This window comes from Podarcis erhardii (assembly GCF_964252035.2).
Source record: "Podarcis erhardii genome assembly, chromosome: Z".
NCBI lineage: Eukaryota > Metazoa > Chordata > Lepidosauria > Squamata > Lacertidae > Podarcis > Podarcis erhardii.
Window position 1 is genome coordinate 36974644 of NC_138504.1, and position 24405 is coordinate 36999048.

The window sequence follows — 24405 nt, forward strand, 5'->3', positions numbered from 1 at the left end:
TGAGATTGAGTCTCATGCTTTATGGACTGAACTATCCCAGCTAGCTTTAAACTAGGAATGGGAAACCCCAGACCTTCCAAATGTTTGGCTAGACTACCCAACCATCATCCCTGTTTTCCATGCTGGCTGATGACAGTTGGGAGTCCACCAACATCTGGAGGACCCTGCCAGGGATGGGACCTTGTATTTAAGCAACATTTAGAAGGCCTCAGGTCCCCTCATCTTTGGATAGCCACTGAGATAAACAATAGGAAGGGTCTCTACCTGTAACACCAACACCAACAAGGAGGCTTCATGGCTTTTGAGCAAAACTGAGCACTACTCACCCACACATACATTCTCATCATCCAGCTCTGCGGAGCTATTGCGATAGTAGCCCAGCCGGCAGTGCTGGCAGTGCTGCCCCCTAGTGTTGTGTTTGCAGCTGATGCAGGTCACTAGGTTCAGGAAGTCAATGAAGCTGCAGCGATTAGAGTGACCGTAACATTCACAATCTGTGGAAGCAAAAGGAGCAGGAAAATAGGTGGGTGGGAAATCAAGCTTCTCTCAGGGCTTGCATTTCCACCTATTGCTGGCATAGTATACAATGTCAGGGGCTGTTGCAATAAAAGGCACTTTGCAGGGAGAGGAACTGCATGCAAAGAGTGCTTTAGCCGCATGAAAAGGGGAATGCAACCAGCTGGGTTGATTGCTCAGCCGCCACTGTTTAGGGGTCCATTCTGGGGTCCAGTTCTTCACTCTTTGGGGCTATTCCTAGGATGATAGAATGTCATTGTTTGGTATCCTAGGTCAGGGATGGGTGTGTGTTGGGACTCCTATTGTCCCTGATTACTGGTTATGCTGGCTGAGGTTGGTAGGAGTTGGGAGTCCAAAAACATCTGGAGGGCACCAGATTTGTCATCCCTGATCTAGGAGAACTAGAAGGCCTTCATAGCTAGAATATTTCAGTCTTTAAGTCTCTGGATCTGTTCACAGCATATTTTGCAAATTATCTCCTGGGAAGAAAATAGTCCCCCTTACTAATAGCGTGTAGTTATACCAGAGCAAATGTAAGTTTCTGCAGGGCCCCAGGAATCTATCTGGAGGCAAACCTCATCGCAGAAGCTCTTGGCTCCACACTGGGCTACTATGATCTTTTGCATCAGGAATGGGGAACATCTGTGGATCTCCAAATCTCACTAGCCTCCCAATGAGCATCAGTTCTAGCCAGAATGGCCAATGGCTAAGGATGATGGGAGCTGGGAGTCCAGCAATATCTTGAGGACCTGATATCTTGACCTTGTAGGGTAAGCAGGGCAGGGCTGGGAGGATCATGCCCAGGCAAAGTAGCTGGGGTCACAATCCCCTCTCACAGTTTAGCAAGGATAGCTCATTCTGTGCACGTCCATCCCTTCAGAGGGAGAGCAGATGATGACATTCTAGACACACAAGGTAGGCATGCATCAAGATTAATGCTGCAATGAATGGAGTGAAAGAAGCAGGAGAATGACAAAGGCACACAGACATGAAGAGGAAGCAGACAAGTGATGGACAGGCAAAACACCAATGAGTTTCAAGAGGCAGAGCTTTCCCCCTCCAGACTATACAGCAAAGGAAGGAAAATAGAGCCTGAAGAAACCAGGCTGTTTCTCCCAGAGATGCCCCCACTGATATCACCAAAACTATGCCGGAACAAGTGGCACACCTGAAGGCAGCAGGCTAGTTGAGGGGAGTTGCATGACAAGTTTGTGGGGCACACACATCTCTGGTCAGGGGCTCATGGCAAACAGCTGCCATTTGCCTAACAGTAGGACCGGACATCACTGTGAAATTCCAACTTACTTGCAACTTTTCAGAGTCATCCTGGGCTGCACCCGATGCTTGTCCTACTCAGAGTAGACCCAATGAGATCAACAAACAGGATGAACTTGGATCCATTAATTTCAGACAACACTCAATGCCAACCTTTCAGTCGCGTCCAGTTTCTCAACTTACCTTTAAATGTTTCAACGGGTGCCAGTGGGATGGAGCCAGATTTGAGCCGGATGAGTTTGGAAACCTTGGGAGATTCTTGGGAAGATGAAAAGACACCACTTTTTTTTTTGCCTCCCCCTATTTGACCCATACAGGTGACACCTTCTATGCTACAGAGAAGCAGGTTTAGCAGGTTTAGTTACAACAATCACACCGACACACCACCACAATCCTGTCTCAGCACAGTAACAGGCAGATTTCGCCCCCTGCCACACTGTGACTATTTTTGCCATCCTCTTCTCCTGAAGTCTGACTTTTGAAAGTGCCATCACCTTACAGACCTCCTTCATGGGGCTCATCCATACATACACAGTGGTCAGGCCCAAAGCCAGGCTGATTTTCCCACCTTCTTTTGTACAAGTGGAAAACAGCTTCCTTATGAACTACAATAGAGCTTCTTTACAATCCTCAGCACCCTTAACACTTCCAAAGATCCTTTGTGGGAAGTTACAACTGTTTAAAGTGGTACAATACTCCTTTAATTGTAGAGTGCAGATGGGGTCCTATATGCTGAAGATCATAAAGACATAGAGCCCCAGTAGATCAGAATAAGGTCTCTCTAATCCAGGCTTCCTCAAACTCGACTCCAGATGTTTTTGGTCTACAACTCCCATGATCCCTAGCTAGCAGGACCAGTGGTCAGGGATGATGGGAACTGTAGTCTCAAAACATCTGGAGGGCCGAGGTTGAGGAAGCCTGCTCTAATCCAACACTCTGCTTCCCTTAGTGGCTAATCAAATGCTTCTGGGTAACCCACAAGCAGGGCATGGAGGCAACAGCCGTCGCATGCAGTCTGCTCCAGAATTTGGTGCTCAGAGAGGGGTGAGTATACTGACATGAACATAGAGGCTCCATTTAGCTACCCTGCCTAAAACCCTTGATAGCTCTGTCTCCTCTATGAATTTATCCTTTTAAAAAAGTGGCTTAATAGGCTGCATTAGACTTGCAGTCATTCCTTTGCAATCCTAACTCTCCTTTCATTACCCTCCTGTTGCTTCCATGGTGCTCACTGAACAGCAAGCATTAAATTATATCATCTGTGGGTGGCCTAAATCAAAACAGGTGGCTTTTAAAAATCCTATTAAAGGTGTAAGTTAATGTAGCAATGTCAGGTTGTTTGGGTTCACAGCATAACTGTTTCATGAAAAGCTCCTGTGCTTATTTTGCATACACCTAAGCATCAATGTGGTTGTCAGGGACTGGTTGTTGTTGTTGTTGTTGTTTTGCAATTCATTTTCCTATGACTTCACTGTTTTTCGTCACACCCACCCATGTGTGGAATGCTCCAGTCATCTGATACACCAAATTCTCAAACAAAGTGGAAAATCTGTGGACTTCTAAATGTTGCTGGACTCCTCCTCCCACCATCTCTGATCACTGACCATGCTGACTGCAGGAACTGATGGGAGCTGAAGTGGAACATCTGGAGGGCCACAGCTTCTTCACCTTTGCTCTAGAGCCGTGGTTCACAAACTTTCCTCTCCTTCCCTTGCACCACTTTTGAAAATTACTGAAGGTCTTGGCAGATGACTTCACGGTTTGTCTGCCATTTGTAACAACGGTAAGGTGCTGTGCTAGATGCTGTAAGATTTTTAATTGTATTTTTTACAGGCACACGACAACTGAATAAAACTTGTGGACCACTGCTGTAGAGTCTAGTCTAGGAAAAATTATACCATAATAAAGTTGTTAAGTCTGAAAGGCAGCACAAGCATCTTTTGCTGTTATTGCTGCAACAACCCAAGAGGGTGGAAACTGTCAACATGTTTACTTTAAACTCCTTTTAAAGTAGACCCCGCCCCTCACTGATGGCGCTGTGTGAATGTTTGTCACACAAACTAAAATACATCTACCTACTCCTGCTGGAAAAGACTTTGTGCTGCCTTGAACCTTTCTAGACTCAGACTATGTAGGAATGAAAAGCATCATTAGCAACAACACCAGGATTGTTGTTATTGTTATTATTCAGGACTGCAGCCCATGGGCGGGTGTGTGTGTGTGCTTTACCCTTTCCTTTGTGGCAGCTAGACTGGTGACTGGGAGCGGCTGCCGAGACCACATAACACCGGTCTTGAAAGACCTACATTGGCTCCCAGTACATTTCTGAGCACAGTTCAAAGTGTTGGTGTTGACCTTTAAAGCCCTAAACAGCCTCGGTCCAGTATATCTGAAGGAGCGTCTCCACCCCCATCGTTCTGCCCGGACACTGAGGTCCAACACTGAGGGCCTTCTGGCAGTTCCCTTGCAGCGAAAAGCCAAGTTACAAGGAACCAGGCAGAGGGCCTTCTTGGTAGTGGCACCCACCCTGTGGAACGCCCTCCCAGCAGATGTCAAAGAAAAAAACACCAGACTTTTAGAAGACATCTGAAGGCAGCCCTGTTTAGGGAAGCTTTTAATGTTTGATGGACTATTGTATTTTAATATTTTGTTGGAAGCCGCCCAGAGTGGCTGGAGAAACCAGACCAGATGGCGGGGGTATAAATAATAAATTATTATTATTAATTGTTATTGTTATTTCCACCCCAGCTATGATCCTATGATGGAAACTGCTATGCACATCAATGAGATTCTTCCCCCACCTTCTCCCAAGGCTTAGTGTAGCGGTGGGTGGCTGCGGGAAGAGATTTCCATCAGGACACAGCTGAGGAGGAAAGGATTAAACCTGAGTAAAGTTGTCACTGACAGGGTGTAGCAGTAAATTTAAAGTCTCCCTAAGAAATGGGAATTTCTGTTTAGTTTCTCTCTCAATTATTTCAAGGGAAGCACATGCTCAGGCCTATTTTTCAACGCATGGGAGGGAGCACGCTCATTAGCTCTAGATTTATAGGCCACAAAACAAAGCAAAACAAAACAAAACCTACTAGCGGACGAGCTAGACACTAAGGTGAATACTTTCAACCAAGCGCACTAGCCAATTCTCAGCGCGCCATCAGAAAATTACCTGATTTCTTGCCGTGCTTTTTGGCAGCGCCATGACCCGTTTTGCTCTTGGGAGGGGCTGCGTTTGAGATGAAAGGCAAATACACAAACAATGGATAAATAGGGAGGGGTGGGGTGGATTCTCAGCTTCTGGTCCAACAGGGCTAGAAGGAAGATTAGTCGGAAGAGCCTGGCTGCAAGATCAGATCAAAGGCTTATCTAGACCAGCATCCTCTTTCTTTGAGCAGCCAATCAGATGCACGTGGGACGCTGACAAGCAGAGCAGGAGTGCAACACTCTCTCTCCCAGTTGTGATCCTCAGCAACTGCTGTTCTGAGGCATATAGTCCCTGATAAATGGAACTGGTACCTAGGCACTGGTAGTTTTGCCCTCCCTGAATTTCTCTCCCCCTCTTTTTAAGCCATTAAAACATGGTGGCTATTGCCATCTCTTGTGTTGGTGAATTCTGCCATTTGGCTATGCATAGAAGTGACTGGAACCCCAATCAAAGCCTCTCTCAAAATGGTTCTGATTTAACAGCTAGAGCAAGAGCGAGGAACTTGTAGCCTTCCAGATGTTGTTGGACTAACTCCCATCCTCCCTAACTGTTGTCTATGCTGGCTGGGGCTGATGGAAGTTGGAGTCTGACAACATCTCAAGAGCCACAGGCTCCTCATTCCTGTCCAGATTCCAAACAGGAGAAGAGCAAAGGGTCTTTCAAAGTTGAGAAGAGAAAATTTGTTGGTCAGAAATGGGAGAAGTTACACTTGGGAAATTCACCTGTTCTCTACACTAGTGTTTCCCAACCTTGTGCCTCCAGCTGTTTTTGAACTACAACTCCCATTATCCCTGACTAGCAAGACCAGTGGCAAGGGATGATGGGAATTGTAGTCCAAAAACAGCTGGAGGCACAAGGTTGGGAAACACTGCTCTACACAACTCTGAAAGGCATGGGATTTTCAGAGGCTGACCCTATCAGACTTGTGTTGCAAGGAATCCCACCAGGCCACAATTCATGCTGTAAAAGTGGACCCAAGAGCAGCCATGAAATGGACAGCCAAGGGTTGGGCTTACTACTTATTGTTCCTTAGAGAAGGTTCTAGACCAGCCTTGCCCAGCCTGGTGCCCTCCAGATGTTTTGAACAGCAACTTTCAATCAGCCCCAGCCAGCATAGCCAAAACACCTGAAAACTGAAAACAGCTGGAAGGCAACAGTTTGGGGAAAGGTGGTCAAGGATCAAGTTTACTATTATTTATCATTAGCAGGTTTGTACCTGGGGCTGCTTAGGAATTCTAAGGAACCAAAAGCCATCAGTACAGTTTTGAAAAGTTCACTCTGCCATCTCGATTCAAAATGGTGCCCAAGGTTATCCAAGCATAGATGAAAACCATCATGCAAAATTTGGTTATGTTACCTTAAGAGGTGTCTAAATGCACAGTGAAGAAACAAACTTCCAAAATAGATTTACACCTGCATTTTTCAGATGGGAGGGACTTTTGACGGTGGGCAACAGAAAAGTATGACCTGTGCAGGGCAGTGTGGGGTGGGCCACACAAACCTCATGGGTTACAGACATATATATAAAACAGCAAGGTCCCAGAGGCCCAGTGTGGATTGTAACTAGGATAGCCATAGACAGTGGAGGCCAGGAATCATATTTGCACAGAAGAGGGAATAATGCTTTTCAGCACTGGAGGTGAAACACCCTGCTGTTGCCCGCAATATGGGGGTTGGGAATACTCTGTAAGTCTCCCGTGCCAGGCAGGGAGGGAAATCCTTTCTGAATGCCCTCCTCCTGCTCAGGGACTGGCTTCTCCCTTAAGTGCAAAGCCTGGTCACACTGCCAGGCAGATGGGGGAGATCTCCCCCTCCTGTCTGGTGACAAAGCTGGGTATTGGAATGCCTCCCCTCTCACTAATTCAGCAGGAGGGGAGATGTTCTGTTGAGCTTTCTTGCTGGTCCCTCCCTGCCCCCTGAGGCTGGGGAGAAGGCAGCAAACCTGGGCAGCGGAACAGGGGTGCCACGCTTTGAGGCTCTGCACAGATGGCTGTGCATTGGGGTGGGGGGGAGGACTGCACCATATGAAATCCACAAGGCCCAGCAGCAGCCTGGCTGTCCTCCCTTTACCTCAAGTCGCCTTATCCAAACACACCTCCCCTAAACACTCTTTTCAATTACTGCGGCAATCACATTAAGAGTCCTCTAAAAAAAAATTAAGCCCAGAGGGTGCCAGTATCTCTGCGGGGCTACGGTGATGGCAGAGCTGCTGGGCAGAGGAAACTGCCAAAGAGTCCTGCATGCCCCACGGAGTGAGGTTTGTGCCAATGCAGAATTGCATCGCAATACTCAGCCTGCTGCAGCTGTTTGTGTTACTAAGCTGTTGAAGGCGAACATGCTCAGAGCAGAGGGGGAGGCCCTGGTGGGACGCAAATCATTTTCCCAAGGAGAGAGCGAGAGCAATCCAGGCTGCTGCTTTCATCAGTCTCGCCCCCCCCCCCCGCCCAACTACCAGCATTATTTACTACCCAGATCTCAAGCTCTTGGAAAAGTGATGTCTGTCCCAACTCTGGTCACTGGCAGCCATCCAGCTTGCTAAGGATATTCAGGGTTGTCAAACTGCATGAGAAAGTCTGCTGACTTCAGGAAATTTGCTGCTCAAGGGTACCCCTTGCTCCCCACATTCATATGACTTGCCATACACCAGCCCTCTCCAACCTGGGGTCCTTTGGAACTACAACTCCCATCAGCCCCAGCTCACATTGGAAGGGCAGCAAATATACTGGATTGCATCAACAGTCCATCTAGCCTACGGTCACACCTTACATTTAAAGCACATTTAGCACACTTAAAGCACATGGGCTCACAGCCCAAGTTCATTTGCCCATAGAATTGGTGCAAACCACAGACTCATTCTCCTGCACAAGCTCCCACTGCTCCATCATTTCCATGGTTCTTGCAGAGGAAAACTTCCCAATGACTAGTGCATAAAAAGGATTGGCTTCCTTGATAAGGGGGCAACTAGCAGAAGATTCCCAGGTTCTCTGGCAATAGGTAGAATAGGCTCCAGGTTATCTGAGGCCTTTTCACTGCCACAACTGCATGTTGCTTGCCCTCTGCAACCCACTGCATCACTTTCCAGTAAGAGGGATCAAAGTGAGTGGGAAGCTGCTGTTATTTTTCTCACAGTATACAAGTTGTACAAGTGACAATAAAGTATTTCAATTTTCCCTGCTTGAAGGGGGTGAGCAGGCAGAGGTGTAGTGTCTTTGTATGGTTTAGCCACTAGGTGGCACTGCACTTAATGGTTAAATACAGGTTCCACTATCAAAATGCTTATTATACAACAGCAAAAAATCACTTATCCAAACACAAGGAATTGGTACCCAAACCTTCCTATACACACTGCAGATTCAGATATCCAAACAGTCAGACTTGCATGTAGTGCTGTAAACATTTAAGCAGCCGTAAAGAAGTTTTACTTTTTTGTGTTTTGTTGGTCCAAGGCAGCTGTTTTGCCAGAAACCATACTGGGAGGGACAGGGAGAGATCAGACAAGTAAGAGAGCATTTTGTCCTTCCTTGTTTGCCTTTTGCAAGGTTTCAGCAGATTTTCCTGAGGTATTTTGATGTTTAGGGGTCAAAATTCTATGGTTGGGAATGCATTTGAAATCTCCCCATAGGAATCAGTGGAAATCGTTATCTCATTATGTGAACGCTCACCTAATAAATGATTTCCTGAAAACACAATGTGTGCAGATAGTGAAACCTGCAAGTTTGTGAGTGGTGTCAATTATTCCCTGTATTTATTCTCCCTGAGCAGAAGTAAAGTTATTGTCTTAGCTTCCTCATCAGCATGTTCTCTAAGCCAGAGGTGAGGAATCTGTCATCCTTCAATTGTTGCTGGACTCCTGCTCCCATAATCCTTGACTGCTGGTGTTGTTGGCTGGTGTTGATTGGAGCTGGGACTCCATTATCTGGAGTGGCCACCGGTTCCTCAGTGACAGTAAGGAGCCTGGGGGCTCTGGAGACACTTGCTAGGATGACATGTGGGCCTTAGCAGCTGCTCAATCACACTGACCCCTGATATGGGGTATTGGGTTTGAATCACCCCTCATTTAATCAGAGATAAGGCCCAGGTGGCGCTGTGGTCTAAACCACTGAGCCTCTTGGGCTTGCCGATTGGAAGGTCACGGTTCGAATCCCCGCGACGGGGTGAGCTCCTGTTGCTCGGTCCCTGCTCCTGCCAACCTAGCAGTTCGAAAGCACGCTGGTGCAAGTAGATAAATAGGTACCACTCCGGTGGGAAGGTAAATGCCGTTTCCATGCACTACTCTGGTTCGCCAGAAGCGGCTCAGTCATGCTGGCCACATGACCTGGAAGCTGTATGCCGGCTCCCTCGGCCAGTAAAGCGAGATGAGCGCCGCAACCCCCAACGGTCAGGGGTCTTTTTACTTTTACCTTTAAGGTCCATTCTGTATACATAGTATGCAGCAGTTACATAAGATGCTCCAAGTCATTACAGCCACCTTTCGGAGGTGTCCCTTCACACTAGTCCTCCCTAGCCACTTTGATAAGCAACACAGAGAATACCTTTGTCTCTAATGCTACAAAGTGCTTTGCTGGCTCCGACCAAGTTCCATTTGTCTTAGTCTTCTGTTTCCAACAGAGGACAGTTGGGTGCCTCTGTCTGGTACTTCCAAGCACAGCATGACTCACCCATCACAGGCAGTTTCTCCTCAGTAGCTGGGAGACAGAGCTAGACTGCCTCTGAACACAGAGGTTTTATTTGGTTGTCCTAACAGCTGTTGTTGGCCACTCAACTTCCATCAATTTGTCGAATCCATTTTTAAAGCTGATAGCCACCCATTGCAGCAAATGCTAATGAAGTAAAGAACTACCCTCCATACTCCAACTGACAGTCCTTAGAAATGTGGACAGAATAAATCTGAATGCTTAGAATGTCTGAACTGGAAGACATGGAAGATACTGTCCAAAGTGAATATGCACATGGACTGCAGTTGGTCACCTTTACCATCCAGAAGTGTCACATCTTTGAGCTCATATTCTATTTTACACTGCCACTAACAAATGGCAAGTTGGATGTTTCTCAGAGTGCAAATGGAGGATTGGCTGGTTGAGACATCACTCTGAGACTTGCTCATTGACATAGCCTGCTGATTGGCTTCCTGTGTCCCATATGAGGCACTCTTTTTAACCACAGAAGCCCTTTGACAAGCTGGGCCCCAAAGAACACTTCTTTCTAAACATTCCTCCCTTCCCACCCACTGGTGAACACCTGTTTTGTATCTTGCATTTCCAGGAATTTAAGTCAATGAGAGCCCAGAGTAGGGCCTTATTGGTGATAGCACCAGTGTGGAGGAACTCCCTTGCCCACACAGGACCTCTTGGCGACCTAGGGATCCTGGAAGAGTGAGGGAAGAAGGGGCCAAGCCCCCAAAGTTTGCTGGAGGGTGGGGCCAAGCCCCCCAGAAATGATCAGGTAAAGAAGACTGCTGTTGGGAAGGTTTAATTGATAGAAGAAGAGGAAGAAGCGCAGCCACCTTTCCTAGAACTGAGAAACTGACTGCATCATCTTCCTTGCCATGTTTTGGAAACAGAGCTTTTCTGTGGAGGGATGAGCTGAGCTGACTGCTAATATGCAAAGGCTGAGAGAGTGAGTGAGCTGAGGTTGAGAGAGAAGAGGCTGAGCCCTGAACAGTGTGCACCCAGAGCTTCCTTCTACAGTTCTATGACATTCTTTGTCTCTTTTCAGCATGCTTAGAGTTCCTTTTGAATTTTTTAACATAATAATATTGGATTACTTTGAGTCCCTCCCATGCACACCTTACTTTGAGTCCCTCCCATGCACACATTGAGAGCCTAATGTCCACACACACCCTGGGGAAGAAATTCAATTCAGTTCACATTTAAAGGCACTTTGCAAAATAATATGAGAATGGAAACATGGCCATCCTTTGAACTTCATGCTCTCCAAACTTCATGATGAAATTCTCCAACCAACCAATATTTACAAAAATGCATATTATATTATGGGGAAATGTGCATAAAAATTAATATAGCATTGAAAATGGCATACTAAAATGTATTATACTAGGGGAAATTACTTGCAAAAATGTACAAATGAGTCAAAATTGCATGCAAAAAATGTGTTTATTAGGAGAAATTTGCCCTAAGATGCTGATGAATTTTCAGTATTTTTTAAAATCATGAGCATTTTTCTTTAATTTTTTTAAAAAGTGATTTGCTGTGGAAGAATGTGGAGAGCTGAATTAAGACTGGAAAAACTGGAAACTGAGGGAACTGAAATAGACAAATCCATCTTACGTGCCTTTTACATCTGTATTGGGCTGAAGCATATGTTTCATGGGAACTCTAATTGTGAATTGCTTGCCCTGCATTTTTAATGTTTGGTGTTTTACTTTTTTGTTTCTGCTGCTCTTTTTTATGCAAGGCCAGGCATAGGCAAACTCCGGCCCTCCAGATGTTTGGGACTATAATTCCCATCATCCCTGACCACTGGTCCTGTTAGCTAGGGATGATGGGAATTGTAGTCCCAAACATCTGGAGGGCTGGAGTCTGCATATGCCTCTGCAAGGCATTTCATCCTGATCCTCTGGAACAAAAGCTATGACTGTATGATATTCCTTAGTAGGTTGCTTTCAGCACCATATTGTTGGAAAACATCATCACCATCAAGAGCAAGGATAATATAAACAACGTACACCTTCTCTTAGCATAGATCCTTACGTAGCACTAGAGGGTGATATCAGCACAGTTGTGAGATCTGCTAGGTGTGCAGCAGTACAAAAAGTATTTAAGGTGGGAACCCTAAATGAGGGAGGGGGCAGGTAGTCCAACATAAACTACCAAGGAATGAATATGCTCAGTTGATATGGAATGTTAGTTGACTGTTGGAGAATGTGAGGATGGGCGGTCTTAAAATGAAGGGCTGTATACAAATTAAATAAACAACAACTGGGCTGGGGATGGAATGGAGTATCCTGGAAAAGGAGTACTCAACACTGCAAGGTTCTGATGCAGGTCCTGCTTGTAATCACCACCATCACTGCCACTGCAGAGACGTGCAGCGCTCCAAAACGGACCCTTTCTAGACTCAGTAGCTTAGCCGTTTACTTGTCACTCTATCAAACACCCTGCTTTGCATCTGGCAGTTCTTGGGGAAAGCTTTTGAGCTCGGCCTTCCCTTGTGGCACCAATTTTTCTCCCCCTCCCTTTTCTTCTTAGGACGGACCTGTCAATCAGTCAAGAAGATCTAGGGCAAGACTCACTGCGAGGCATAGTTTCAATTCTGCTTGGGGAAAATATATAGATACATATACAGACTCCAAAATCCAAGTGAGTTGGTTTCCCATGGGAACAAGGAGGTATGGCAGTTTTCCATTTCCCCCCGTCTTAAGTTCAGTGTTCTACATTTGCACATCAGTTTGCCATTTATTTCTTTTCTTTTCTTTTCTTTTCTTTTCTTTTCTTTTCTTTTCTTTTCTTTTCTTTTCTTTTCTTTCTTTCTTTCTTTTTAAAGTTTCTCATTAAAATTCATCAGAATTTTTGTGTGAATTTATCCTAATACAGACACTATTCTATACAATTTTTTGCCTGACAAATATATGGTTGCAAAGCATATTTCCCCTAGTTTGATGTATTTTTGAATGTTATTTTTACACATTTTATTGCACATTTTACCCCAGTATGCACATTTTTGTGCACATTACTTGGCTGGAGAACTGCACTACAAAATGCAGAGAACTGCGGGTTTTGAAGGAAGGCTGAGTTTTGTTCTGCGTATTGTTTCAAAAACTGAATTTGATAAAATTGTCTTGAAATAGGAACTGAATCAAATTTCTCCCTCTTCACGGGTACCAAAGTCTTAGTTCAGTCCCAAGTTGTTACTCACCCACTGATTACAAATGGTTTTGAAATCCATAAAATTGCACTTTGGAAGGATGGGGGAAGCCAACCCTTTTAGCCTTCCCCTTTCACAGCTGCTTAAGATACTATGAAGGGGCAATTAAACTCCACTAAGCGATCTTGTGAACACTTTGCCCCCTATGCATGTGCAGGGACTCTGGACTGAATGAGATTCAAAGCTTCAGCTCTTTTGGCGTGCAAAGCAGCTGGCAGGACGGCTCGAGGGAGCACCACTTTGCAACCCAAAAAGAGCCCAGCAGAGCTGCACACCTGCTCCACCCCAGCGCCTGTCAGCTAAAAGGATCACTGTGTTTTCCTTTAGCTCTGCCAGCCTCCTCTCTGGAGAAGTGTAGCTTGACAGCTGATCTGGGCTCCTGCCAAAATATTAGGGGTGAAGGTTTTCCCCTCCATCGCATTTCCTTGTTAACTGTTGCAAGCCGTGCAGAGAGAGCCTGATCTTTTGGGTAGTCTTGGGCTGGTTTTCTTTTAAGGAGAAGCTGGCAGCATTTTGTCTTCCAGATGCTAGTTGCTAAAATAATAGTAATAATAAGATGGCCATATTCACATACCCCAGAAACTTTGCTTGTTATTCAGTTCAGTATGAAAGGATTGGCAGAGCTGTGTGTGTGTGTGTGTGTGTGTGCGCGCGCGCTAGCTGGGGTTTTTTTTTTTGTCCCAGGTGAAGCATCCAGAGGGGCACCACTGAGGCTGCCCGCCTATATGTGTATGTATGCAAACGTGTATGGGGTGTGTGTGTGTACGAAACTGGATCTTTGACCTGGGTGAAATAAAACCTAGTTTTGCCCTTGGGAAAGAATGAGGGGTGGGCTAGGAAGAATCAAGGCAGGCCATATGGATGGAGGCAAAGGGGAAGCAAGCATAGCTGTTTGCACACAACTGTGCAAGAGTTGTTGTTTTAAAGGTGCTCAGTCCAGTGGGGACTAGGCTTTCTGGAGAGATGGAATGGGAACAGACAAATCTGTTAGTTTTGATTTCTCTGAGATTGTAATTCTTCTAGTTTGCAGGTTGCTGCTTTTTTTAAGTCCTCTTCAAAATACACCAGCATTTTAGTGCAAATTTTAGTGCTAATTTTAGTGCAGTTTTGCCTAATATGTACGTTTTGCAACACAACTTCCTCCAACACAATGCATTTTGTATATGATATTTCCACTGCATCTATATGCACACTTTACTATGGTAAATGCATTTTTGTACACATTACTCGGCTGGAGTACTATGTCGCACAATTTCTTGGGCTGTTTCAGTCTGTGACTTGTTTCAGGACATGCAAATTAGGCACATTCGCCGTTGACTGAGCCAAATTTCTCCCCTATCCTTGGGTGGCAGAGACTATATGGGGAATATTGGGCAATGGAGCTGATGGCTCTGGTTTCTGGGAACAATCATGTACTCATGGTATTGTAAAGTTGGAAGGGACAACAAGGGTCATCTAGTCCAAGCACCTGCAATGCAGGAATCTGATGTGGGGCTTGACCATGACCCTGAGATTAAGAGTCTCATGCTCTATCAACTGAGCCATCTCATGCAGGCCCAACCTCTCTGGAGTTCATCTCTTCTTAGTTTTCTTTTTTATTGTTGTAGTTCAGTGATAGGCATCTATCCTACATGCAGCAGGTCCCAGGTTCAACAGTGGTACCTCGGGTTAAGAACTTAATTCGTTCCGGAGGTCCGTTCTTAACCTGAAACTATTCTTAACCTGAGGTACCACTTTAGCTAATGGGGCCTCCCGCTGCTGCTGAGCCACTGCTGCCTGATTTCTGTTCTCTCTTTTTTTTTAAAAAAATAAATTTTTATTAACCGGCCAATCAAATCAAATTAAATCACATCACATAAATTCCGAATTACAAAGCCGAATTTTAAATTTTTGTTGGGGGGGACCCATATTTCAAGATCCGAAGGGGGATTCTGATCATCTTCTTGCCACTGCGTTAATGTCCAAATCAATCCAAATCAGTCCAAACAGGGTTCATAATTCTATCCAGTCTTATCTTGCTGTTTCCACATCACATCTTGTTCATATATTTTCTCTTTTTTCTTTATGATCTCTTCTGATAGTCTCCTTAAGCCGATAAACACCAATAATAATCCTGTGTGAATTTTTCCGTTCTTCCAATCCTCAAATCGAGATGGTTTCCATATATCATCACCTTCATAGATAACAGCGCTCTTTCCATCATTAATTACAGAACTGTCATTCTTAAGTCCCACTGAGGAGTTTCACCCACAATATAAAAACAGCTCTATTTCTCTATTTCTCCTCTCAGACATAAATCCTCCGACAGAACTTCCCAATATGGCGACGGCATTTTTAACTGCGTCATTCCAAACCTCTTATACATTCCACGCTCTTCTTAAAACATGCTTTGGTTCGAAAGTTTATCTCCACACAGCCTTAAATCCACAGCTTAAGTCCTTAAAATGACATTTCTGACTCGTGAGGGGAGGGGATTCTTGTTTAATCACATAAGGAAAGAAAGGAAAGTTTCCCCCCCTCCCCCATCAGTCATTTGCCATACCGTGTCTTGGCGTATCTTCTCATGATTTAATCTTGTCTTGTTTTATCAGAGATCTCTTCTGTTAGCAGTCTTTACTCCCCCTCCTTCCTTGAAATATGTGCATTCCTTCATCCAAATTGTTTCTTTTGAAGTTCTTGCAGCTAGTTGCGCGGATCAGGGACGGCGTCCAGGAGCACCGGAATCCCACAGGAGGGCTTTGTGCCTAGTGCCCCCATCCCCACAAATTCCGGGGTGGTATAGGGCACAGCAGGCAAGGGCAGTCCCCCCCCATCCTGGGGGGGGTAGGGAGGCTAATTACTCCCATCATAGCCTCCAAATTACTTTGTGTGGGTCGGAGAGATGTTATTGTCAGCCATCTTCTGATGCGCCCCCTAGTGGCCCCCCGCCTGATTTCTGTTCTCATCCTGAAGCAAAGTTCTTAACCCAAGGTACTATATCTGGGTTAGCGGAGTCTGTAAACAGAAGTGTCTGTAACATGAAGCATATGTAATCTGAGGTACCACTATATATCCAGTTAGGGCTTGGAATATCCTCTGTCTGAAAACCTGGAGAGCTGATTCCCCTCACCATAGATGAAGCTGAGCTGGACTGTCCAATGGCCTCACTTACGATAAGGCAGCTTGCTATGTTCCCATGTAAGACTCCCAAAATGACTGCAGGGCAAAATAATAACTGGCATCTGCAGGGATTGCAAAGCCACCAGCAGTTACGGTTTCTGTCTTCCAAGTATGCCAGCTTCTGTGTTTGGCCATTGGATGCCATGCCTTTGTGCCCAGAGCCCTTGTCCTCATTTCACACAGCCTCCGAGATCAGAGGAAATTAAAGCAGCACGAAGCCATGAACCAGACTTGATATCCCTCTGACCCCTGACAGCTCTGAAACAGGTGGACCATGGGACACCTTCTGAGCCAGGTGGCTCCAATCCACGGGAGGGCAAAGAAAGCCTTACTACCTGGACGTTGCCATAGCAACTGTCCTGCCAATCCTTGTCTCTGTGTTGTATTTGATCATCCAGTGATCAGAGCCTGGCAGTTCTTTTGCTCTGAATCCTGCTGTTGGGCGCTTGTGGGCTAAAAAGCTGGGATGTTACAGCACATAAAACTCCAGACTCCCCAGCTGGGGTGCTGAAATAAACATCTGTCTGCCAAGCCCAACAAAAAGAGTCAAAATTGTGCCAATGGGGAATTTCTCTGCCATTCAAGTAATACCCTGTCTGATCCCTCAAGTTTTGGCAGGGGGGTGGAAGAATTTTGGGTGAGGGCATGGAGCCTCTTATTTTATTTCCTCTTGATTATTCATTAAACCATTCTATATCACCGCTTGGTTCTAAGAAGTGCCTGCGGGACAATAAAACCGCACTTCAAATTTACAATAATAAATAAGTAAAGATAGCAATTTCAGCCACCATAAAACATGAGTTGGGGGGGGGCACAAGAACACAAGCAGATAAAATCCACACATATTAAAAACCTGGCAGAATGGAAATGCCTGACCTGCCTGCCTAAAAGGACATTAGTGATCTCACATGGGAGGGAGTTCCACAACTGTTGGGCCTCCACCAAAAAGACTCTGTCACACATCCCTGTTAATTATATCAGCCTTAGTGGGGGAAAGGGACACGGGTGGTGCTGTAAACCACTGAGCCTCTTGGGCTTGCTGATCAGAAGGTTGGCGGTTCGATTCCCCGAAATGGGGTGAGCTCCCGTTGCTCGGTCCCAGCTCCTGCCAACCTAGCAGTTCGAAAGCACGCCAAAAAAGTGCAAGTAGATAAATAGGTACTGCTCTGGCGGGAAGGTAAACGGAAGTTCCGTGTGCTGGAAGCGGCTTAGTCATGCTGGCCACATGACCCGGAAAAACTGTCTGTGGACAAACGCCCGCTCCCTTGGCCTGTAAAGCAAGATGAACGCTGCAACCCCAGAGTCATCCGTGACTGGATGTAACTGTCAGGGGTCCTTTACCTTTTTAGTGGGGGAACCTGGAGCAAGGCTCAAGGAATTGTGCACTCAGATGCAGGTCTCAGAAGTAGAGCATCTGCTCATTGGTAGAGCATTTATTTTGCATCGAGGCGGTTCCAGGTTCAATCCTTAGCATCTCCTGCCTGTTGATGTTAGCCAGACAACTTTGCTGCATTGTTTTCAATGCTTGCTAATTAAAACCATCTTTGTTTGTTTTGGCAAGGTGGGCTTTAATATGTAATTTTACTATGTGTCATTCTTTTAAAATTGCTGATTTATATTTTGATATTTAAAAAATTATGTCAATTTGTTTTAAATGTTTACCTTCGTTAGTATTTTTAATGCATATTTTAGAATAGATTGCTCTTGGTAACTCACTTAGAGGCTTTCTTTTGAGCAAGCAAGCAGGATATATATATATATATATATATATATATATATATATATATATATATATATGAGAGTTAATGAATGTATGAGAATCGTGGCAAGAGAAATGTCTGCTAACGTCACATTTCTACCTGTGTTTATTCCCCCACCTGCTCTGCACAGGTGCCACTGAGCCATTTTTCTTTCCTTTACATCTTATTTTTAAAAGCTATTCTTTCTCCACCCTTTTCACTTTTGCAACTTGACATCCAGGTTTGAACCAACCGGGAGAGGAAAGCTTTCTGGAGCCTTGAGCTGGCTTAGCCCTTAAGGCTTAAGGGAATGTGGGAGAAGAAGGGTTAAGAATCACAGGATCAGCTAATTAGGTTTAACTGTGTCAAACCAGGATGGCATATTAGCCTAATTACTCTCGCCCTCTGATTGGCTTGTGGGAGGGGCGGTGTTCCTGGATGCCCTGGGTAAAGGAGCTTCTAATTAAAGCATTTTCATCCCATGTTTCAGCAACTGGCTGTGCCACAACTATGCCACCTTTTTGCACTCAGTGCTGTTTGTTCTCCCTCGCAGATGGTCTGAGGAAAGGGGCTTAGGAGGAGGGGTCCATAGCATGATGGCAAAGCATGCACTTTGCATGCTGAAAGCCCCAGATATAATCCCTCTAGGTCTGTTGTAAAAAGATCAGCTACCAGATGTCTGAGACTCCGGACAGCCACTGCTGGTCAGAGTAGACCATGCTTCACCAACTTGGTTCTCCCCCCCCCCCCCAGGATGTTGCTGCAATCCACTAACCACCACCCTGGCTGTTGGGCATGCTGGCTGAGGCTGATAGGAGTTGGAATCCAACCACATCTGAAGAGTTGGAGTAGATTATACTGGGGTAACCAGACTTAGTATAAGGCAGATTCCCATGTTTGTTATGTTATGTTTTGAGATTAAGGGGTAGGCTTAATGAAACCAGAAATGGACTTAATAGTCATGAAAAAGCTGTCAAGCAGTCAGCTTGAGAAGCACCCCCTCCCTTTCTTTCTAAGTTTTAGAGTATAACATTTAGTAAGTTTGTTTTTCTAAATACGGCAGTTCAAGTTCACCTATAAGAACTCCATGCGCTACCATGTTCCTCCATGATTTTTCTACCCTGCCTTTAAAGACAATGAGGTTGTTTGCCACCACTACACCTTAGAGCAAACACCATTATTTAGCTATGCACTAAGCAAAGGTAAGGGACGCGGGTGGCGCTGTGGGTTAAACCACAGAGCCTAGGAATGCTGATCAGAAGGTCGGTGGTTCGAATCCCCACAACGGGGTGAGTTCCCATTGCTCGGTCCCTGCTCCTGCCAACCTAGCAGTTCGAAAGCATGTCAAAGTGCAAGTAGATAAATAGGTACCGCTCTGGCAGGAAGGTAAACGGCGTTTCCGTGCGCTGCTCTGGTTCGCCAGAAGAGGTTTAGTCATGCTGGCCACATGACCCGGAAGCTGTACGCCGGCTCCCTTGGCCAATAAAGCGAGATGAGCGTCGCAACTCCAAAGTTGGTCACGACTGGACCTAATGGTCAGGGGTCCCTTTACCTTTCCTTTCCTTTCCCCCAGCATTAAGCCTCACTGGATAATAACCCTGTAGTATCTAACATTATGCAAGAGGGAAAGAACATCTTCATGTCCACTTTCTGTATGCCTCCAATATGCTCCACCTATTTTGCCTTTCCCTCCTGAGCTAAAAAGCTTCAAATGTTGCAACCTTTCCTTGTCAGGCAGCTTGCTCCATCCCCTTCATCATTTTTGGTTGTTGCCCTTTTCTGTACATTTTCCAGCTCTACAATACCTTTTCAAAATCATGACACCCAGAACGATACACAGCATTCCAATCCAAGCACATAAGAAGAGCCTGGCTGCTAGATCAGGCCAAAAGACCCCTATAGTCCAGCATTCTAGTCTCTCAGTGGTCAACCAGATACCCCCAGTGGGAAGACAACAAGCAGAACCTGAGTACAACACCAACACTTTCCTCACTTGCAATTCCCAGAAACAGGTATTCAGAGCCATACTGGGTGCAAGAGTGGAGGTCAATGTCGATTTGTATATAGGTATTTGTGAAAGGCTACCTATTATGACAGGCTTCACACTCCAGTTGAAATTGTTTGGAACAAGCCGAGAATAAAACTCCTGCCTGCCTGACGCCCACCAGCCCTCTTGACGTTGGCTATGAATGTTAGACCTTACCTTGGATGTTTTCGGGAGGCTCCTTTGGCGCAGGCTTGGGTTTCATGACTGGTCTCGCTGAGCTCCTAACAGCTTGGTGTTTCAGCAGTTGGAAAGAATATTTCATTTTAAGGCAGTACTGTGGCTTATTGTAAAAGACTCCCAAAGACTACTTAGAAGCAGAATTCACGTATAGCTGGGATGGGTAAAGAGAGAGGTAGAGATGGAGTTTGAGAGATAATGACCTAGTCTCCATAAACACCATACATTTAAAGCACATGTGCACCAAGAACCCTGGGAAGCGTAGCTTGTTAAGGCTGCTGGGAATTGTGAGAGGTAAACTAGAGTTCCCAGGATTCTTTGGGGGGAAACCATGTGCTTTAAATAAATGGTGTGTATATGGCCTGAGACTGAGTCACATCCACGCCGTACAACTAAAGCACATGGCTTTTCCCAAAGAACCCTGGGAACCGTAGTTTACCCACACAGAGCTACAATTCCCAGCACCATAACAAACCACAGTTCCTAGGATTTGGGGAGGGGGAGAGTCATGTGCTTTAAGTGCATGCTATGGATGTGACCATATGCTGGTAATTTTTTATGCCTTTGCAAAAAAATTCTTTAAAGCCTAAGATGGGCAGGGGGGACTCCTGGCATTTTGCTACCTGAGGTGCAGAAACAAGATGGTTCCCACTCACCTGTTTCTTCCTTGTATAAGAACTGACCATAATGTCAGTTGTACCTTACTGCAAGATTAGCAGCAATGGGACAGAGTCTGCCATTACTGCCTCCAAGGTGAGTTGAGGACATATAGAGAAGGCAGTGTGGAACACACAGCAGTGGCCTCAAAACACCTTATTATTGACTCCTCCCTGATTCACAACCTATGCCGCCTGAGGCAGCTGCCTCACTTTGCCTACTGGGAGGGCCAGCCCTGTTCCCTCTCCACCGGATTGGATTCTTGTCCTTCCTTTCTTACAAGACAGTGCTCAATATAGATGATGCAACTGTTTCCTTGTACACTCATGTCTACCTACACCAGGGGACAGTAAGCTTTTCTGCCTTCTGCTCTTTTTTTTTTTTTTTTGACATGCAGAAGGTCCTAGGTTCAACCCTCAGCAGAGGCCATAGCCTCAAACCCTGGAGAGTTGCTGCTAGGCTGTGTAGACAATACTGAGCTTGGTTGACCAATGGTCTGGCTCACTACAAAGCAGCTCCTTGTGTTCTTATTTGGAAAGGGGCCACGTAGCTCAGTGGCAGAGCATATGCTTTGCACACAGAAGGTCCCAGTTTCAATCCCTGACATATATCCAGGTAGGACTGGAAGTGTTTCCTGCCTCAAATCCTGGAGAGCTGCTGCTAGGCTGTGTAGACAATACTGAGCTAGATGGGTCCAATGGTCTGACTTGGTGTAAGGAAGCTTCTCATGTTCTTGTCCTAGAACAGAAAGTGCCATAGCACAAACTTGGAAGGGCAAGGGGCGGGTATCATTGCCAATACTTTAATAAATAAATAAACGACCCCAACGGTGATTTTTAGGTCTCTGTGAACCAATGTCAGTCATGTACATTTCAGGCAAGCAGAAAACATACAACAGACTGGGTGTTGGGAATTGCCCTATGCTCTAAACAACTTCTAATCTACATACCACACTGGTTTCTCTTTGCACAAGCAACTATATACAAACTATATACAACTGCCTGGTTTCCATGGCCTTCTCATATCACCACAGTACAGTGGTGCCTCGCAAGACGAAATTAATCCGTTCCGTGAGGCTCTTCGTATAGCGGTTTTTTCGCCTTGCAAAGCAAGCCCATTGACAGCTTAGCGGATTAGCGTTATTAGCGGTTTAGTGGCTTTTAGGGGATCATCTGATAAGCGGCTTATCAGCGGATCAGCTGATAAGCGGCTTAGGGCTTAGGAAAAGGGGGAAAAGAGGGGAAAAACCCCCGCAGGAACTTGCAAGACATTTTCGTCTTGCGAAGCAAGCCCATAGGGAAATTCGTTTTGCGAAGCGCCTCCAAAACGGAAAACCCTTTCGTCTAGCGGGTTTTCCGTCTTGCGAGGCGTTCGTCTTGCGGGGCACCACTGTAGTGAGCTGAGAACAGTCACTTCTGCTATTAATCACCACTCTCCTTAGATGCATCTGTCAAAACCCTGAGGTTCAATCCCATCTCACCAGCTGTATGTGCAGGGCACAGTTGGAACCACACAAAAGAATCGAGCCCTGCACTTTGGGGGGAGGGTGTCTGTGGAAAGCAAGAGTTAACACATGGAAAGCAAAGCAGGTGTCCTAACAGTTATCATGTGTGGCCAAATATGTCAACTTCAGCTTCTCACTTTTCCTATCTGAATTTCAGTTCTTTACATTTCTCTCTCAGTTTGTGAATTCCCCAACCCATAATGAAAATGCATCAGCATTTTAGTGCAAATTTCTCCTAATATCCGATGCAATTTCACCCAATATGCACTTTTTTAGCAATGCAATTTCTCCTAAAGCAATGCATTTCCGTATATTGTTTTCACAAATATATGCATTTATATGCATACTTTACCTCTGGTATATGCATTTTTGTTACATTACTTGGCCGAAAGCCATCTTGCAAAATTTGGAGAAGTGAGAATTCCGAAGAATGGCTACCTTTGGGTTTGTGTGTTGTTTCAGGAAGTGTTAATTGTGAGTTCGGGTTCTAGCCAACTCCAAGCAGACCCACTGAAATGAATGGACAGAAGTTAAGCATGTCCATTATTTTCAATAGGTATACTCTGAGTAGGATTAGCACTGGCAACAACCCTTCACATTTAATTGCAAACTGAATCAAAATTCTCCTCCATTTCTACTATATGCTGAAGCAGCTCCTAAGCATCACCCCGAGACAGTGGGGCGCTAGCTATGACAGCTTGTCTCAGCAGAGTATTTCCTACCTTCAGTTCCTGCATCAGTCTTGGCCGGGGAGGAGCTGGCTTGCAAGGGGGCCACGCCAGAAGAGCTGGTTGTTTCTTGCAAAAGCAATATAGGAGAGCTGTATTATGCTAGGGATTTAAAGCATTGCTACTTGGGTCTTATGGATGGCTCAAGAAATATTACACCAGGTGCTTTAGGTGATGAAAATCCACTCTGACTTCCCTATAGCAAAGTCTTTCCCTTTGTAGTGAGGCCATCTGGACCTGCACAAACTCTGCTCATACCCTAAAGCTGCCTGTGGATGGAAGTAGATGAGACCACAAGCTTCTGAATTCCACTAGACACCCAGAAATGGGAATCCAGAATCTGATTCCAGAGAGGCCCAGCTCAGCCACAGAAACTAAGCAGAATCCAGCAAAGGCTTTGTTGATCCATGGAGGCTTTGTTGGCTCAGTTTTTACAGAACAGGGGAAGTGTGCACTCCCAGAAGCCTCCTGAGCTGATGTGGTGGACAGTGCACCCTACAATGATGATTAAGTCACTGGAACCATGGTGGAACCCACTGGATTCCAGTTTTTCCCAGAAACATGGTGGCACAGCAGCGGCCATGTATATCAAGGAGGGGCAGTGGCTCAGCCACAATTCCCTGCCAAATGTACCCATGCCATATCCCATGATGCACAAGGATGCATCTCTTCTTGCACACTCCAGCAACACCAACACCAGGAAAGAGCTGGGTTGCTGGGCAAAATATGAATTGCCTACACCTGCTCCCAGAATGTAATCAAGTGCTATTAATGCTCAACCCCCACAAGTAGCATGTGGGAAGTCACAAAGAGAGACCTTTGGATCCTGTCACCTCTGACTAGGGATGCAAGGATCTGGTCATCTTTGACAATGGATGGAATAATCAATTTCTTATTTTTCCCAATCTTAAATTTGGCTCTCCAACATTTCTGCAGCAATTTGCAATTTTTCTTTTTAAAACCCCTAATGGAATTTCTCCCAGCATTTTAGTGTGAATTTCCCTTAGAACAGATTTTTATATGTAGTTTTGACTAATACAGGCATTTCTGCAAGCAATTTCTCACAATATGATGCGTTTTTATATGTTTATCTCATTAATATATTTATTTTTAGGCACACTTTGCCCTAACATATGCATTTGTGTAAATATTATTTGGTTGTAGAACTGCCTGGCAATTTTTTTAATATAATTATGAATTTTGAAGGATGCCTGTGTTTTGGTTATTGTATTGTTTCAGAAATCGAAAATTTGATAAATTTGGCTTTAAATGAGAACCTAATCAAATTTCTCCCCTATCTCCAACGCTGACAAAAGAATTTACTCGGCAGCCAGTACTTTCCCCACATCAATTTTATGGGCTATCAGTCTCTGCTCAAAAATATAAAAAGGAGTGGCAGAAAAGGGATTAATTTGAAAAACAAAACAAAAAACAAAAACCAAAACTCAATTTAAGTAACCTAAGGAGGAATGTGGAAGGAGACGAGGTCAAGAAGTGTGTTCAGCTGAAAAATCTGAAAC

General features: G+C 45.2%; 1 protein-coding gene across 9 annotated transcripts in view; it reads right to left on the reverse strand.

The window, feature by feature from the left end:
• Window positions 1-24405, reverse strand: part of NTNG2 (netrin G2) — a 127683-nt gene that overhangs the window by 12654 nt on the left and 90624 nt on the right. For 3 of the 9 annotated variants that reach the window (XM_081847067.1, XM_081847069.1, XM_081847068.1), the window contains 5 exons: window positions 22880-22954; window positions 19976-20047; window positions 4955-5011; window positions 1975-2049; window positions 327-494 (listed from right to left, as the gene is read on the reverse strand). In XM_081847067.1, the coding sequence (XP_081703193.1) occupies window positions 327-494; window positions 1975-2049; window positions 4955-5011; window positions 19976-20047; window positions 22880-22954 (447 nt within the window). The remainder of the gene's footprint in view (window positions 1-326; window positions 495-1974; window positions 2050-4954; window positions 5012-19975; window positions 20048-22879; window positions 22955-24405) is intronic. The other 6 variants (XM_081847072.1, XM_081847074.1, XM_081847070.1 and 3 more) reach the window with 5 other exon arrangements.